At 39.7% G+C, this 19,355-nt stretch overlaps 1 protein-coding gene across 3 annotated transcripts in view; it reads left to right on the top strand.

Annotated features, from left to right (window-relative positions):
- The first annotated feature begins 8,277 nt into the window (after positions 1-8,277).
- The window catches only part of PHF3 (PHD finger protein 3), a 53,848-nt gene continuing 42,770 nt past the window's right edge, over positions 8,278-19,355 (top strand). The window contains exons 1-2 of one of the 3 annotated variants that reach the window (XM_082302890.1): positions 8,278-8,394; positions 17,821-18,089. In XM_082302890.1, coding sequence (XP_082159016.1) covers positions 17,846-18,089 — 244 coding nt within the window. In that variant the 5' untranslated portion in view covers positions 8,278-8,394; positions 17,821-17,845. Of the gene's footprint in view, positions 8,395-17,820; positions 18,090-19,355 lie in introns of those variants that run through there. The other 2 variants (XM_082302892.1, XM_082302891.1) reach the window with 2 other exon arrangements.

The following is a 19,355-nucleotide window of genomic DNA, read 5'->3' as shown; positions in this document are numbered from 1 at the left end:
TTCACTTAAGAGCTCTAACACATCAGTGATGGAAGTTTGGTTCATTGAACTCTAAACTTGAGACTGAGCTTGACTTCAGTTGATTTCAGTAAACAAGAGGAAACATTTGCATAAGCATGTGTCTGTTTAAAGCAAAGAGTCAACTTCTGAACTCTCCCTGTTTAGCCATGACTAAGGAACAGAAAATCTCTTCCTCTTTTGTAATAATACTGGTAGTTTTCAACAGTACTTGAATTGTGAAGATAAGATAGCAGATGGAACTACATAAAACAAGTTGAATGAAATTCCATGTAATTTGTGTATATAATTTTTTTTTTTCACAAATTCAAGTGAAGAAAAGCTTAAACTGTATTTTAATTACTCTATCTTAAGGCTAAAGCCTGGCATGGAAGACAGACTTTAATGTAACATTTAATTTTGGATGCTTAGAATGAGTGTATAACTGCTTTGCCCCCTCAAGAGGTATGTTATAGTACATTCTTGTCATCTGCTAGACTGGTTTGTGCTGGGGACTTAATGGCTTATTAATGGCTTATGTAAGGTGGTTTGTAAATGGTGGTAGTATTTACTGGATTCCTTAGCATGTAGCAGAAATGTTCATGGGAAATGGGTGAGAGGGAGAGTTTGCAATTAGTGCAGCAGAAAATCGATGAATTCCCTATATTCTGTCATGTGGTTGCTAAAAAATGCTGAGAAAAGGTAGTCAGACAAGGTACTTTGTTACTGATTATCCAAAATCAGGTATAAAATTGAATGTAATTTTCTTGAATCTGATTCTCAAAACTGCTGAGCAGTCAGTTTCAACTTAAGTCTGTAAATACTGTACTTAAATATATATGAAATGATGTAGAACTGTGTTTCAGACTGTACTCAAAACTAATTAATACTTCTGGTTGTTAATCTCCCTGTCTTGAGTTCTGGGTGCATAAAAATCCATTCTAGTCCTTACACTGGTGGGGCAGTTGGGGAGATAAGCAGTAATTTCTGAAGTAATCAGATCCATCTACATTATTGCAGAAGAAACAGTGAGAAAACATGTAATTCGGTATTGAGGATGAATCCGAGGTCAGGATCTTGGGCAGCAAGAAAAGTAGTAAAGCACTGCCCATTTACATGAGCATTGTTTATCCTTAAAAATGAGATGGGGGAAAAAATCTTCTGTAAGTAAATAAATGTATTTGACAGGGCTAAATTTGAGACTGAGGGTTCATAGATTACCTTACCTTAACTGTTTTTAAGATTCTGAGTGCTTGACTGCTGCATTAAGAACATTTTTTTTTTTTTAATATGTGCAGCATGATTTAAATAATTACCGAGAGATAGTACTCAAAACAGTATTTTAGATTTGCTGGGATTTTGCTGTATCATTAATAAGTGAGTATTTTATTATTTAGTATTTTATTTATTATTATTTATTAATATGTCAGTATTGGGAAAGTTAGCAAACCAGAGATAATGTTGTTCCAAGTAGATTACTATTATCTTTTTGTATGTGTTTGTGTAATCCCACTGTAAAAGAAAAAGATCAGTTATACTTCACAAGTTGAACTCAAAACCAGGCTGAAATTTTGTGGGCTTTATTAACAGCTGGGAGGGACTTAACTGAAGAAATACAGATGTTTACACATAAGTAGAAGATTCTCTTACACTTAGTGAAAGGAATTTTGCACTTCACAGGCATATGTCTCAGATCTCCTACGCTAAGAGATACCTAACATAGGTTAGATGAAGAGCTCTGTAAAGATGAGAGCGTAGTCTGTAAAGGGAGTGCATGGGATGGCAAATTCAGTTTGCAGTGTTGGTATCTACAGGTAGATTAAATAAATTTCACCTAACTTCTTAAAGTGCAATAGTTCAAAGGGTCAGGTAAAGTATTTCTCTCCACATACCCTGCTCTTAATGTGTAATAACCATTGACAATTATAATTGATTTTTTTTATTGATACGGGTTTATGTTACACATAACCACAGCAAGTGGCATTATTTTTGTCTTGATGGTCGTGTGCATGACTGCTGTAAATTCTGATACATAATGTCCTAATGCATTGATAATTATCTCAATAACAACACAAGTTCCTTATCGGTGGAAAGCCTCTTTGTGAGGTAATAGTGTTTAAATAGTGGTCTGACAAGAAACGATAGGGACAGTGCCAGAAGATCAAGTTGCCTGCTTCAATTTCTGATTCAAATGAGAACTCTTAAAGTTTAGCTGAAGAAAATCTGATACCACAGTGTTTAGATACATAATGCTCAAGACAGAAATACTCAGAATGTCAAATAGTAGACATTCCATCTCAATATTACATGTAACCTGTGTCTGTAACAAAACCTAAATGTATGGAACAGGTATTTTCTAGTGGGGCTGGATTCTTAATTTCACTTTATTGGTGGAGTAGCAGTTGTTGATTCTTATCCTTCATATAAATTTGCACATGCTTTATCATGAAGTTTTACTGATGCTTGTTCTGAAAAAGACAGAACTTGAATTACATTGGACTTTAGCAAGAATTGAAGGTGATGAACTCTTCTTCCCTATTCATAGAATCATAGTTATGATGATGTTGGGGTCCCTCCCCTGCCATGGAGCAGGAACTGCTGGACAGGGATTCCTGCCATCGGTTTGAAAAGAGACCAGGCAGGAGTTGTTTTGTTTGTTTGTTTTTTTTTTTTTTTTTTTTTTTTTTTTTTTTTTTTTTTTTTTTTTTTTTGGGGGGGAATGAGACTGAGCAGGGGCAGGGAGACCCCGTGTCTCCCCCCCAGGGCCCCTCTCCCAGGGCTCCATGGCAGGGGAGGGACCCCAACACGATAGGATCTGAACAGGACAGTGCAGCTCAGCATTGTCATGCACTTCCACAGCGCTAACAGGAAGCTACATACATCTTAGTTTGCTTTCTTAATTCCCCTGTAAATCTGTGTGTCTTTAGGTAGGGCATGCAAACCCTGAACTTGCCTTTAAAATTTCAATTCAACTCTGTAACAACTTTCAGTTCATCATAGTAAAAGCACATAAAGACAAGGGGGACATAGCAAATGTGCAAAACCATGGAGTTCCCTCATACTGCAAATACAGTCATCCCTTCACACTTGATACAGGTTTTCCACAGTAACACATCCCCTGTCTGTGCCAGGGATGGGCTACCCTACTCTCCTCTCCACGTCTTTGTAAAGCAGGACTCTTAATTCTTCCTGCCTTCTAACTGAAGTTCCTTGTAGGATGGTATGCAGGATGGGTACCTGGCAGGAGTTATACACCCCTGATGCTCTCGGATGCTACCTCAGGCCACCCTACATGGAGTATTTCTGCACTATGTCTTTATTCAGACAGAGTTTTGCTAATGAGCAGACTTTTTTCTAGGCAGACACTTGGTGGCTGTTTCCCATTTTAATCTAATCAGTGAGACAATTTTATAATATCCAATCACTTTGTGTTGTTAAGGAGGTTATCCTGATGGAGAGCATGCAAACTTCCCCATATTTGTGTTGAATTACAAGCTTTCTTATTTCTTCCATTCTCAGGCTTCATTCAGTTGTTGGATCTTGAGTTAGCTCTTTGCTGCATAAGGTTTATTTCATACCTTGAGAGTCTTTACCTCCCAAGTTCTTGACTTTCTTATTTTGTTCCTGTTTTCCCTGTCCCGAAATTCTTGGTAATTTCTATTTCACTTGTCTACTTCTCATCAAAACTTCCTTCTGGACTTCCTTAATTGCTACCTGGTTTTCTTCACTGGAAAAAAAATTAAGTACTATTCAATGGCACTTGATGTTTACATTCCTGTCTCAATTGTCTTTCACCTACCAGAGTATTTATGCTACTTTGAAGTTGGATCTCAGTAAATTCTGTTAAATGGCAAGCCCTTTGCCTTGGAAGAGGTTCTGAGCCAAGTCCAGGAAGGGAACTTGAGAGAATTATCATATACTATTGGGTTTTGAAGCATTAGGATATTTTTGAAGGAAATCCCCTAATTGGGCCATTTAGAACATAGAGTAATTTAGATTGGAAAAAACATTAGGAGGTGATCTCATCCAATGCCATGCTCGAAGCAGGGATAACTTCACAATTAAATCAGGTTATTTAGGAGCCTATATAGTCAAGTTTTTAATATCTTCAAGGATGGAGATAACAGCTCCTTCCCAGTATCTGCCCCCCAGCTGAAAACTCTTCCCTTGGAAGCTAGTTGGAATCTCCCCAGATGCAATCTCCCCGTTTCTCACATTTTTTCACTGTGACCTCCAAGACACGCTGTCTCTTCCTCTCTACATTTATCTTCTAGGTGACTGAGACAGTGGAAATTTCCCTGCTCAGTCTCATCGCAAGGGTGAACAAGCATAGTACACTAAATGCTCCAAGCCTCTAACAATCTCAGCGACCTTCCACCAGGGTTCATTCCAGTTTGTCAATATTTTCATGTACTGGGGAACTGGAGACACACTACCATATGACTGCCTTCACAGAAGATAAAAATTAAGGTAAATAGTACTGGAGTGAAATATCAGGTATTCAGAGAATTAGTAACTAGCAGCAGTTCCATAGATAACTGCCCAAATTAGTTTCGGACATAAGTCTAAAAGGCCTATTTTGTGCTGGCTATCAAAGTTTGTTTTCCTCTAGCACTCCAAAACTTCATCTGAGCATTTTTTTTTCCTGTTTTACACCAGTCTCTGCAAAAAACCTGCAACTCTGTCTCATTTTTTGGGATAATGTGTCCTTTTCTCAGTCTTGAATCTGTGTATTCCATTGAGTAATTCTTAATAGCTTGTAGCTTCTACACCTTTTACCTCTCTACAAATACCTGCCCTTAGTCAAAAAATCAATGGCTAAACATCCTTTGTCTTCAGAACCTTGCCTACCTGGCTGTATGGTTCATTTTAAACGCCTCAGTCCCTTTCACCTGTGGAATTGAATGTTTTTCTGCTGCTTTCAGAATAGGACACGCAACTTCTGTTTGATCCAACAACCGGCAGCTGCTAATGAGTCTTTTTGTGGGGAAACAGGATGATCTTGTCGTAAATTTGGTGAAAAGTGTGTAAGGGGGCACGTATTACTGTTCCCATACTAATTAAAGCAAGGAAAGGTAGGCAATTAAAGGGAAAATAGTGTCAAACCAGATATTCTTAATAAAAAAAAATGGATTTCCATTATGGGACTAGAAAATTTTAGATTATTGGCTGTCACTGTTCTGCATTTGAAAAAGTCAATTCTTATTACACAAGAAATAGAAAAGATCTGAGGAACTAACAGTTTTAAATTTTGCTGAAGATATAATTCACAGTAACTTACAATAGACTTCAAATGAGCTAACTATGGAGCCTCGTGAACTAGCGACACTGGCAAATCCCAGGTACTGTGAACAGTGTCTGCTGTTCATCCTGGGAAAAATCATGGCAAGTGCAGTATGAAAAGCAGTTATCTAATTATTAAGGGGTGTCAATGTAGTAGACTCTTTCAGAAAATAGTCATCAGGAAAAAAAAGAGCTTGTTCAATATTGTAAATTCAGCAGATAAATGCAACTGGTGCTGTAGCACATATACTTCAATTTATTTCAGAAGTCTGACTCTGCTTTGTATGACATTTTAAGTTACACAATTTACAAAGTAAATGCAGCACTTGGGTTTTAGAATCATATAAATTAAGTACCTTGCAGAAAACAGAAAGATGTTCCTGTGAGACATTGTTTGAATAGTTAATGGCCTACTGCTGAAACATATCTCAGCTTTTTCACAGTAGCAAATACTGCCCTACAGCACGGGAGAAAACCTGTTTGTCCACCACCAAACCCAATACATTCTTTATCCAGGTAAGTATATGGAGCAATCTAACTCCTTTCCACATTTTGACAACCAAACAACTAGTAATTAACACTCAAAAGCAAGCCATGTGTAAGACCAGTGTGATCATAATCTGACTGCATATAGCATATTTGAAAAAATTCCATTTAGAACAAAAAACATGGAAAGACTCTAAGGAATATAATTCATGAACCTCTTGGAAAGAGTTGTGGCTGAATAGAGACTTGGAACTATAAGCAGAGAAATTACCTTCTGCTGCTTTTTCTTGTGTTCAGGGCACTAGGACACTGTTCTCTGAAAATAAATAGGTTGCTTTCCAATGGAAACAACTTGCAAGATCTGGACTACTACAAAGTAGCTCATGTGTAAAGGGATGACATGATAAAAATATTACTAGGAAAGATAGCAGATGGTACAGTTGTAATTGTTTACACCTTGTCTGTCAGTGTATACAAAGACCTCTGTAATACCTATGAAATTTGCTATTGGGGTGCGTTTGTCTTTTTTTTCTCTTTATGCTAAACTGCAACACAGGTGCTACAGATGGGCAAGTTCATTACATAAAGGGAGTGACACAGTGTGGTCACAGCAAAAAAAAGTGCACAAACTGTTAAACCAAGATAGGTCACTGGAGTTATGTGACTTCTGACAATGTAAAGAAAAAACTCAATAGAGCAATGAACAATGATCATATTACCAGCAATGCTTTCCCTGCTGCTTGTGTCAAAAGTAATGAAATCAAAAGGGCTGAATGCTGGAAAATCTGAGCAATGTAAATTGTGTTTAACTGAATTTTGCGTCAGAAAGTAATTTCATTTCTTTGTATAATGTCAACAGTATTTCAGAGAGTTAGCACCTTGTTGAAAGTCTGTGCCTAAAAAGCCTTTGAAGAAATTAGTGTAGCCAGACCAGTAGCTCAGTTCTATGCCATCATAAGAATTCAGGGGTTTTTTTAAAGATGCTTGCTTTGGAAAGGAGAAGAGTACCTTCTGAAACTGGGAAAGTACAGGTAGAAAACTCTAGAAAACCAACTTGTGGTAACGTGCATAATTGTAACTTTGGAAGGGCAGGGAGAAAAAACAATGTTGAGTAGGTTAAAAACTGTCCTCCACTTCAAAACTGTTTTGTTGCAACTACCTTGTGTAGTGCCTGTAAATACTGCTGTGTTACCATGCCTTCAGTTTAATGCTTCCTTTCTTAGTGTGATGGTAGCAAGAGAAGTATTTAATGTATTTCAGCCTTCATGGCACCACAGAAGGCCCTACAGAATACAATCTCACAGACTCAAAACAGAATTGAAAAAAAAGAAACTAAAGGAAACACAATCCATTTTAACTTCCTCATCTTTTTTTGTCCATACATCATGTTTGCATTTCATTACAAAATACTAGGAATACGTAAAGGCAGTGCTGATATAGTAATTCATAAGATAATTCCAAATTTTATTTTTAGAAATAATATTAAAAATCGGTTTCTCTTTTGGATGCGTTAAACTTGGTATATGCAAGAACCAGCCTGCGCTGCACTTTATGCCAGCCACCAGAACTCAAAGCAGTGTAACGAATGCTGCATTCAGCTAATGCAGCAACACGAGTCAGGAAAGACAGTCCTGCTCTTTGATTATGTGAAGACCAAATTACTCCAGATGCTGATGTCCCAACAAACACACACCGTGACAGCCCCTTAGGTGACAATTTGTATGAATGTGCGCCAAAGCTCCTGCAGCGCACACGGAGAAACTGTTACGAGGAAACGAGAATAAAGGAAAACGCGCCTGCACCAAAAGGCAGCATGAGACATGTCTGCCCAGGACCGACCGACTGCAGAGACTTTTCTGTTCAACGTATAGGACCGACGAACCTGGCACATCGCGAGCTGAAGGAATCTGCCCGGGGCCGCCGGCGCACAGGACAGGTTAACAAGCAGGTTGTGTAACGGGGCTGCACCGAGGACGGGGGTGGCAGCTGCTCCCCGAAGACAAAAGGCCACATCACTACACACGCATCGGTCACACCATGTGCGTCCCCAGCCAGCCAAGACCCTCCCGGCCGGCCTTCCATCCACCCTCCCGTGGACCCGGCCCAGCCGGGCCCGTCAGCACGGACAGGCCCGCAGTTGCCACCGGGCGCCTCTCCCTGTTGCGGCCCCCGACTCCAGCGAGGGTGCCCAGGACACCCGCGGCTCAGCCAGGAAGGCTGGTTCTGCTGAAGGGGCCTCTTCGGAGCCTGTCAGGGCCGGGGCCACCGGCACAGCCCAGCACCGGCCCGGCCCGGGGTCCCGCGGCTCTGCCCCGCCCCGCGCCCCCGGCCCCTCCCGCCCGGCGCCTGCGCAGCGCGCGCGCCCCCGCCCGCCCCCATCCCCTCCCTCCAGCAGCGCCGTCCCGTGAGCGGCCGGGCCCGGCGCGCCGGACGCCGCGGGGGCGCGCACCGGCGGGGCAGCGGGCACGCGGCCGCCACCGAGCCGGGCCGAGCCGGGCGCGACCACCTGGGCGGGGGCAGCCCCCGCGCGCGCCCCCGCGGAGCTGCGCGCGCCGCTCTCCCTCCCTTTGGCGCGGCCGCCGCGTCCCTTCCCCCGCGGCCGCGGGGCAGCGCTGGGCGGCGGAGCGGGTGAGTTATCGCGGGCTGCGGCAACGAGCGGGGCAGGCAGGGAGGGAAGGAGCGGGGCCGGAGGACCCCGATGCGCTCCGCGGCCTCCCCTAGCCTTCTCTGCGCTGGGCACGGCTGGGCTGGGCCTGCGGCGGCGGAGCCGCGGCCTGTGCTGGCCAGGCCCGGCCGGGTGGCGGGGGGCGGCCCGGCGGGACGCGGCTGCTTCCGCCGTGGGGCCGCGGCACGGGCTGTGCGCGGAGGCGGCGCCGCCGCCGGCCCATGGGTGCAGGCGACCTGCGCTCCGTCTGCGGGCCCCGGGGCCGCTCCCCGGCCGAGCCCCGGCCGCCCCGCTCTGCCTGGGCGCGGCCCCGCGGCGCCGGCGCGGTTGTTGCGGAGGCTGCGACCTGCGGGCCCTGGGCCGGCCGGTCCCGGCTCCTCGCCCGGCCACCTGGCATGGCGCTCTGGCCCCGGCCTTGCTGCCTGTGGCGACCGCTTCCGTGCCGTGTGCGTGCGGGACGCTGCCGCAGGCTCTTTGGCCGGAGCCGTGTTGCTGCTGTGAGGTCTTCCACATCGCCTTGCCTGCCCTGTAGTTGCTGCGTTTTGACCCTTCTACTTTTGTCCCTTCTCACCCCATGAGCCGCCGATGCCTAGTTGTCCCATATAAACCAGAGAAACAATTACCAATTTAGACCCTGCTGTTCTTGCTCTTGGTCTGACCTGTTCCGGTGGCCTCCTCCCGTCTCCTAAACTTTGCATCGCCAACAATTTCTGTGTTCAACTCCTGTGTATAGTACCCACTGTAGGAAGTGCGGGAGAAAATGTGGTCATCAGCAGTGCTGTGGGATTCAGTGGCCTGGTGGTATTTCCACATCCTGATCTGGGATGAGGTTCTCTTTCTGAGGCAGTGCGCTTATTGCTTGCTACTGGAATGCAAATAATAGCTTTCAGGCTTTAGAGGAGCCGTCGTTCGTGTGATTGCGAGCGTTCACTCTGTATGGTGTGCACAAGGGAGACCTGTTAGAGCCTCGCGGGGTGCGTTTGGATGAAGAGCACTCTGTGGCATAGGTTAAGTTAGTAAAAATAGCCTGTACAGTGAAGCGTAAAAACCAGTAAGGAAATATAGGAATGGGGGCTGACGGGAGCTATAGCATGGAAATTGTAGTTGTGGTGTCCTTTATGTAGTTGTTAATTCATGATGTGATTTTCATACATTTGCTTTTATAAAAATGGACACTAACATTGCTAAATAGTGGAAATATTTTAGAATTAAGTGTAAGGATGATAAACATATGGCATCTCTTTAACACCACTAATTCATGGTTTGTTTTGCTTAATAAATTAATCTGTTATGGTTTGGGACACAATGGAAGGGAGATCTTGAAAATGTGGGTTTTTGTACTTCTTAGAGTAATTCCGGTGGTGTTTATAGTTAGTGTGTATCCCTCAGTGAAACTCTTCTTTTTGCTTTACCAAGTACCTTCTGCTTTTAATTTCTATAGTTGGCTTTAAAGATTACGCATATAATTATGGAGTTCTGAACACCTACATCTTTTTCAGCTGTTGGTGTCATTCAGTTTTTATGTGCATTTTACATTTGCAAACTGAAGGGGTACCTAACTACAAACCATGTTGGGTAGAGTTAATTCAACACAGTTAGCTGAGGTAATTCAACACAGTGATAAGGTGCCTTGAGGAAAACAGAAACTAATAATTCTCACCTGCCATATTTCTGCAACCTCTCTCTTAAAAAGAGGCTCACCTCTACCACCTGTGTTGTGCCAAGAGTTGAGCTGATGAAATTTTTTAGTTGTTATTTTAATTTTTTTCCATTAATTTTTCCTGGTCAATTTAAATATTGTTGAATCCAAGCTTTAAGGGGAGAGCCATGTTATATTAGAAGCTTTTTTTATAGGAAAGGCATATTTTTGAAAGATAGTATTACGAAGTAGCAATGATAAAGTTCACTGAATTGGGAGAGTTCATTTTATTGAAGCAAAAAGTGGAAAATACGGACAGCTTGTCATATCCTCCTGAGTGGTGTCAGTATAGCTACATGATGGATGGCGTATTTCTATGAAAAACTTCACAAGGCTTAGCCATTAAGCTTTTAACTCTTGCTAAAAAAATCCCAACAAACAAACCCTAATTCTAATAGGTGTTTCCAAATGAATCATTATGGGAGAGACACTGACAAATTCAAAAGGTATTACAAATGAAATTATTCTCTCGGGTGACTGACAGATAATCAGCGTAACCTGTTACACAGTTTAGCATTTTATACTATGTTTCAGCTGCAAATACTTGAAACAAGTATTCAGGAACCTGAAGGTGGAAGAGTTCAAGAGAATAGCAGTAGTAATGGAAATAAAATCTGTCCTCATCTTTTTCTTTTCAGTGAGATGTCTCTTGGTAGTGAGCTTACAAATTCCCAGGGTATATGCAGCGATCGAGAGATTAATAAAATTATGGATGATCTTTGATTATGCCTAATTTTTGCAGTATTCAGGAGTGTTCATTGGTGGGACAGTCCAGCAAAGAAAAACAGATTGTGAATGTTTCACAATCTAAAAACTTTGCAGTTTACATTTTACATTTGCATACTCCACATTTCACAGTGTAAAAATGTTTTTTAACATAACACAAGTTTTAGTACAGCACTGTGTGCCTCTTCGAACTATAAAGTGAGGGTCAGAAAGGTATTTTTTTTTGAGGAGAGGTTATACTGTTCAAAATATAACTGTTAAGATGATTTTTGATGATACAATATGATATTGTATGATTAGGAAAATGTTTCTCTATTCTTTCTGCATTTCTTTGTCTTCTAAGTGAATACCTTCTTTGAAATTTATTTTTCCTTTCTGCTCACTGAAATGAGGTACAGTTATGGCTGGTGAATGTGTTTTGAATAGGGAAGGTTTAATAAAGCAAGTATCTTGAGCTGTCTTTTCTCTTACTGCGATAGCAAGTAGTAAGAGATCTGCTCTGTCAGTGAGGGGAGCAGCACATAACTTTAGATTCTAGTTAGATTTTGGGAGGTGATTATTATTTGTTATGTCTGTTGAGATTTCAGTAGCAAGGGGTTTGTGTCAGTTGGTGTCTGAAGACTTCAGAATGAGGTAAACACAAAAACAGTGTAGAAGAGCTTCTTAACAATGAATGAAATGCTCAGATTCACATTTCCTGTTTTTTGGTCTTTAGCAAGGCTTTGTTTTGGTGCCACTAAAAGCTATATCTTAAATTTTAAATGAGGGATTAAATTAATAAATAATAAGTCGGGGATTTACATAAGGGAACAGGTGGTGTGTGGATACCTAATGGGTTGATGTTTTGGCATATAAGTTTGTCAGTGTACCTGGCCCTCCTTTACAGCAGTATTGATGTTTCGAATAAACCTGTTTGCCTACATGTTCCTGTTAGGCAGGTTTTTGCCAGTGTCCTGTTTTTTTGGGAGATAGGTGAATGAGGAAGGTAAAATTTGATGATGCTTAAAGACTACTCAGTAAACCGTATTCTATACAAGTGTTGTATCTGCTTTTTTTTTTTTTTTTTTTTTTTGAGAAAGGACACTGAAATCTTCTTTTAACTGTTCAAAACACGTTTTTCTGGCTAGATGGCAGTTCATATGCTCATAAATCACATTGCTTGTTCTGTCAAAAATATTTTGTCAGTTAATTTAGTTCTTGAAGACTGCCCTAGATTATGGGATTTGTGCCAATAAGAACCAGATGAGAAAGCACATTGGTGTGAAAGTTGTAAACTCACCAAAAAGTTGTGAAGTTGATGTCTTCTTACTGCCACTGCTACTGATGCACTATCTGGTATTGATTTTCTCTTTAATCCCATGACGTGTTTGTACTGTGAACTCTACTGGGTAAAATCTCTTGCTACAGAAGATGTGGGTCTCAGTTCTGGCTTTTGGTGCTGTAATATCCATGAACATAGTGCACGCAGCTTCTAGTGCCTAAAGCGTGGCAACATGGATACCTGGCACCTTACCGTTAATTTTCAATTAGGTACTTGCAACCTTAAAGTTTGTGTAGGAGGAAGGAGGAGGATGGTAGTAAAATGTGCATCAGGGCTTTGAAGTAATATTGTTTGGTAGGTGGGTTTCATCAAGGTATCAGTGAGTCCAGGGGGTGGTCTGACAGCACGGTTCCAGTGAACAAAGGTAGACATTTCATACCTTGAGTGCTCCTTTTGGGTACAGTAGTTGCCACACAATGTGGGCAAGGGATTTTTTTTTTTTAAGCTGTCGGTGTTATTAGCTAATTGCATGCCAATTGGTGCTGTTCCCCTCTTATGATGGAAAGTTTTTGTCAGTTATTGTTACTTACTGATTCTTCTGTAATAGTGCTGAGTCAGCCTTTCCCATTTGTTTTGATATCTAAGGTGCTGGTTGTCCCAATAACTTGTTCCTTTTGTTTACTGTCCTACCAGAGTTTACTACTTGAAGAAATAAAAGTAATATGGATATTTTTAATGGAGTCTGTTACAGTTGTTATGACTAGTGCTTGCTGTTGGTCATTTGGTGTGCATAAGCACAAGGTCCAGAGACCAAGTCTTGTGTTTTGAATGTTGCAATGCATCCCACATCATCCAGTCAATAACTAGATGTACAAAAACTTTTAAAAGCACTAGACAGATTCAGCGAATTGGAAGCGATAGACACTATTCAGAAAGGTACTTCAGTGAAATGGAAGGAATTGTAGCATTTCTATGCTATCTTCAGCAGTTTCAGACTCACTTATTCGGGCAGGTCAATAAAGTAGATAGGTTATTCAACATCTGGGATTTTTTTTTTTTTTTCTTTTGTTGGGTTCCTTCAGGTTTTTGCCTTGCCTTGTTCCCAATTCAGGCAGTTCTTTTTTGGTTAAGTTTCTTTGTAGAAGTGTTTTATTTTTTTTGAAGTCCAACTGCTGAGGACTTTCATAAACCAGATTTATTTTGAAATTGACAATCGTTAAACATATAGAAGCTTCTATTTTATGTTACTAACTTTATAAGCTAAAATATGAAAGTCAAGTTTAAAAGGTAAACTGATATATTAAATTCACCCCCTGGGCAGAGAGGGAAGGAAAGAGTGTACTTACAGTGAAACCTAACATTTGCTTAGTAAAATAAATGATGTGGGAGTACTGTAAAGAGAGAACAAAATGTATGTAAAGGAAAATAAAGAAAAATAATAAAATATCAAGACAAATGTATCTAGAATATATCCAAATATGTAGATGAAAAATGAAACACTTTTGCATGCTGACGTTTAAAGGAGACTTAATTTAAAATGGCAGTCAAGAGTGTGCTCAGACTGTCCATCAGCTAAGTAACACACAGGATGCTTGGTGGTAAAGACAAATAGTAATCGCCCCTGCCTGAGGTGGATTTTAGATAAGATGGTAGAAATGTGCGGATGCAGTTGGATATTTCCACTAAATTATTATTCTCTGCTGTAATTAAGCAAATAATACAACAGGAACTGAAGTAATTCTTTGCCTCTCTCACAGACAAACTAAGCAATGAAAAAGCGTAAAGATGTACAACATCTCTTGTCCAGTTTCTAGTCTTCCTTTCATTCTAAGATTAGTTTGGAAGGATGTGCTTGTTTGAGGTCTCAGTTTCTTTTCTTAGCAAGTGATCATTCTGGTTATTTACCTTTTAATTTTAGAAAGTCATTTAGAACTGTTAAAGGTGTGATGAAAATATGATAAATGGGGAAAAGATAAAAATCTGCTGTGGCAGATCCTATAGCATATTTATTTCATACCAGATTTGTTGGGATTTGAGGCAATAAACTTAATAAATTTATAGCTTAATAAGCTAATTCAACAATGGAAAAAATTATTTTTTTAAGCTGAAAGACTCAGACTGTAAAAGAAAACAGTGTTGAGAGCATGAAATTTTATCGTAAAAATGTGGGGGAAATTCTGGAAGTCGTATTTGATTGTAGTGCTTTCTAACAGGGTTGTTTATAGTGTTGGATCACTTAATGATGACAGGTGTTGGTTGATGAGTTACTTTGTAATTGTTGCAGTGTTACTTCTGTCACTGTTGCTCCTGTTTTTGCAGTGGAGGGGCTGATAGAAGCAAATCAGTTTCAAAAGTGTAAGAGAAATATATTTAGAGAACTGAGGAGAATGCTCTCTATACTTTAAGCTTTTCTTGATGGTGAGCTCTTCTTTTACCCAGACTCCTGTATGTTGCTGTGCTGCAGTCTCAGTTCGTGCCCTGATGCTCCAGGAGCCAGTGGGTGGGAGAAGTTTCACTGAGCCTGGCTGGGACTTGCTCCTTTGCCTCATTTATGAGCCCTCCTCACTGGTTCTGCATGCATAATACTTTTCATATCCTGTTGCTTCTGATTAGCTACCTAGTGGGAGAGCACTTGTGAGTTACTGAATGATGGGAGTAGAACTGGTATGTGCGCATCTGCCAGGAGCGTTGCTGAGGCACTGGCCATTAGGGCTCAAGTGGAGGACACAGCTGTGTTCCAGTGGAGTAACACATTCTTCCTTTCAGGGGTTAGAATTGTCTTTGGAAATGACTGAGCATGAAAATCTTAACTGTGATTTTACCTGTACTTCTGGCTATTTTTCCTGATGTTCATAGTGTTTTAAATGTAAAGTAAACCATTCAAAATTTATACACTTAAGGCATTGTGCAAGGGAAGATTTTTTTTCTTGCAGCAACTGTTTCTAACAGCCAGTTGTCTAGCTAAAGAAGCGTATCTTTCATCCTCAGTCCCACAGATTCTACACTTACTTCTATGACAGTTAATCTAGTAACGTTAGAAATAATTTTCTAAAATAGCTTGGTAGTGTATGAATCATGAAAAGAATCGCACAATGTTTTTTTGAACTAGGTAAAGCAAAATTTTATTTTCATGTGTTTTGCTGGCATAAACTTTCCATTTTAAAAATGGTAGAAAGAATTCTTTTTGATTAGATTTTCTGGTAGTAGTATTTTTATGTAAACCCGCTGACTTTTTGATGCAAAATTTGGATAGAACTTACGCTTGATCATAGGCTCATGCTCCAGAAATAAAGCTTTCAATAAAAATCCTCTTGAATTTTCTCTACTAGCTACTTAGATGTCGTTGAAGGTGGCTGTGGCCACTGCATGTATGGTTGCTTTCACATTTACTTCACAGTGCTTTTAGTGTTCCGAATGGCTGCATGGTAGTCTTACAAAACTGTAGGTAGTCTTTTTTTCTTTATCACATCACTGAAGACAGAGGTTAATTTCTGTCAGGAGGGATTTTTGTAGCAAGAGAAAATGTTCTTCTCTGGTTTTGCTACTTAACATTGGTTTTAATGAAGTGGTCATCACTGCTTTGGGAACAACAATATTTGAGTAACAAATATATAAATGTTCTCAAATCCAGAAGAAAGCTTGGGGTATGTTATTGTAAATGTTTTCAAAGCCTCTGCCACTTTTTAATGTTGGATGCAAAAGGTTTCTTGCATTCTCACAATATGTAGAGCATGTTCTATTGCAGTGTCATTGACACTTGCTAATGTCAGGGTTCACCATAATTTTATCCTGTGACTCGTGTAATGCTAATATGAAAAAAACCCTGTCATTGCAGGAAGGTGCTTTAAAGTACTGTATTGGGGCATTTGTAATTATTTCCTTATTGGAGTCACTGCATCTCTTGTAGTTTCTCCTGTGTAGTATCAGATTGTTGTAACTACTTGGCATAATAATAAAAACAGATTATACAGTGCAGCATAGTACTTACTCCATTAGTTTGCTTCTTTGTTTATTGACAGATTTGGAGCTTTAGAAACAATGTTGACTGCTGTAGGTGCTAGTTAGTGTATATGTAGATGCCCTGCATTGCTTGATAAAACCGGTCAATTTTTTTGGTGAGGAAGCTTTCAAATTATGACTTGCTGCTGAAGTGTATTACCTGCTTACTAAATGCATGTGATTTGGCCAAACTTTACTTCTTGCTGTCTGGTCAGTAGGACCTTGTGTAGTGGAGTGCTTTGTTGTGGTTAGTGTGTAGAAATTGGAAAGATACCATGCTCTGCAGAGACACAGTGCCATATCTCACCATTGTTTTCTTCTGAGCTGCCATATGGGAGAAGGAAGAAAGACTGTCATGTTTGAAAATAAAACCCCAACAACCCAAAACCCCACAAACAAAAAAACCCTAAGAAACCCCACTCAAACAAAATGAAACACTGTTCGTGTCAAACCTGTAGTTTCTGTAAATTTGTGAAATGAAATGAAATAAAATAAATGGAATAAATAGGGTTGAAATTATAACAGAGCCTGTATATGTATCTGGCTAGGGTATTCCCAGTTGATTGCTAAAACAGAATTGTTCTGTTGATGTGTCTAACAAAAAAAACTCTCATGTGGGAGGAGGATGATGAAAGAAGGAGCGGGAAAGTATGTGTGTCCTTTTTCTGTTTCCAAAAGTTTTAACAGCTTTATGTGTCAAAACTGATCTTTCAGTCTATCCAGTATGCCAAATTAAGCCAGGCAGTCCAGCACTGCTCCTTTTTCCTTACCTGTAAGATCATATTTTTTATAGTTATCTCTCTCCACGTTGAGTATATGCTAAAGCAAAGTGTTTTGCTGACTTTTTTTCCGTTCTGTTGTTTAGTTATACATTCTTATTAGTTAAGTCTCTGCTGCAGTAGTTGCACTTCTGTTGCATTGGAAAGAAGATCTAGAAAATAAAGAATTCATCTTTGAATACAATTCGTTAGGTAGACTTCTAGAAGGGCACCTAAACTTCTTCAAAACTGAAGTTTCCAAAAGGGTCCAACTCAGAATTCTCATGTACTTGATTGAGATCAGATTTTCATATAAAATTTTTGTAATTTTTTTACTGTATTGATAGGTGAAAAATAATAGCAATGAAACCTTGCTGTCTAAAAATACTAGCTTGATATGAAGTACTTGGTGGTTGCTCTTTGAACAGAAATATAGTTCTTCTCAGTAGTATTGGTAGTAGTAGTATGGCAGGCTCTGGAACCTTCTCAGCTCCACTTTTGTTAGTGGAAGCTGACCTCACATTTTTACATTTAAAAAGAAGAAAGAGTCATGCTCACAGTGCAGCTATCCAGGTTCACTTGTTCTTGATATCCTCTTCCTCTGGTGTCCTACCCCCTTGGGTTGGTCAAGGTTTAAACAAATTTTAGAAAGGAGTTTAGTTACCTTTGTTATACACACTCTGTAGAAGTGTGTGTAGAAGCACTCAGGTGCTGATAGAGTAGATTATATTAATTTAGCATGGAATTTCTTTTAAAAATAATTAGGGAGTTGATTTTTAGTTATGCAGAGGGCCTTACTAAGCCACAAGCATTTTTTATTTTTTATAATTCTAAAATACCTTAAGCATTATTTATAAAGCACAACAGCCAAAAAATTTGCTGGTGTCTTAGGTGTTTTACAATTTGTAGCTTATTTTCTTATGGTATTTTTCTTGTCTTTCTATAGGGCTGAAAGACACACAGGAGTCTTCATGGATATAGTTGATACATTTAACCATTTAATTCCTACTGAACACTTAGATGATGCCCTATTTCTAGAATCCAACCTGGAGAATGAAGTCTGTGAGGATTTTAGTACAAGTCAAAATGTCTTAGAGGATTCGCTGAAGAACATGCTCAGCGATAAGGATCCTATGCTAGGATCTGCAAGTGCCCAGTTCTGTTTGCCTGTTTTGGATAGCAATGACCCCAATTTCCAGATGCCTTGTTCTACAGGTAAATCTTAAACTGTATTTTAAATTGTAATCTTAAAAAATTGTAACTTGAGTACCAACCCTTTTTCATAATGTAGAAATAATAAACTGGGATCTCTGTTGCCTTGCTGCCCTTTGTAAGCACAAGCAGGTCTTTTTAGTTTTGTAGTGTAACAGTAGAGGAAGGTTCCTTATGTGGATCAGAAATAGCTTAGGCTTTGTCTCTCAATTATTACCAGTGAAAGTCAAGATTTGTTTAGATACTGTGCTTGATCACTGAAGTCTCTGGTTGGCTTAAAAAAATACTGTATTTCTGGATTAGCAGTAGGAGCAGGAGAGTTGTACAAATTACTGCTCTGATGCCAGGGTTATTCTGTTAGTGCTAGGCCTTCTGGTACTGAGCTGATTCCGAATTCTGGGTGCTTTGCTTTGGTTGGCTTCAAGACCCTGGAATGATAATAAAATTCTTTTTTTACTGTTCGAAATACCTGATTTGAAAACAATTTAGAGCGAAGTTTTAAATATAAATAATTTCAGAAGTTTAGAAGATAAAAAAAAAGGATGATCCAATCCCTAAAATTATTAATATTTATGAATATTTGGAATAATTACACTGAATTTAATGCAAGAGACAAAAATATACTCTGTTCGTAGTAGTGTTCTTTATTTGACTGGAAGTTTAAAAAATACAATTTTTAGGCTCATTACTGAGAAATGTTGTAGATTAATGCAGTTACATGATTATATCAATGTTTAATTTTTTTTTAGTTAAGTGTTATGAACTGTTTCTGAAAATCTTGATAATTTCCTTATATAATATATATTTTACTAACAGACTAAATTCTCACCTTCACTAAATTAGGTGGTATTACATCATGGAAAACTGTAAATCAAAGATTATATTGATTAAGGCAAGGAAAAAAGCAACCTATCAAGCAAAAAAAAAAAATTTGGGTTTTTTTCCTGCTTCAGTAGATTTTGAGTGTGGGTTTGTTTCCTGCTCTTTTTCTTATTGCTGCACGGGTGTTAGTTTTTTTTGAGGGTTTTTACAGGCCTGATCCAAAATGGTTACTCATCAATATGTTTTGCTCAGCTTTAGGGTTTATACTGCACATCATTCATCGAGAACTAAGCTTTTTATTAATACTAAGCTCTTTTTATGGTGAGTTACCTGATACCTGACTGTACGTGAGGGATGCTGGTAGCAATTGATTGTATGTCCTTTAAACAGTTCAAGTGCATGCCTGTAGGAAAACACATAGATAGCCACATCCATCCAGAAAATGCA

This window comes from Coloeus monedula (assembly GCF_965178545.1).
Source record: "Coloeus monedula genome assembly, chromosome: 2".
Classification (NCBI taxonomy): Eukaryota; Metazoa; Chordata; class Aves; order Passeriformes; family Corvidae; genus Coloeus; species Coloeus monedula.
This window is presented reverse-complemented; position numbering and strand designations above follow the sequence as displayed.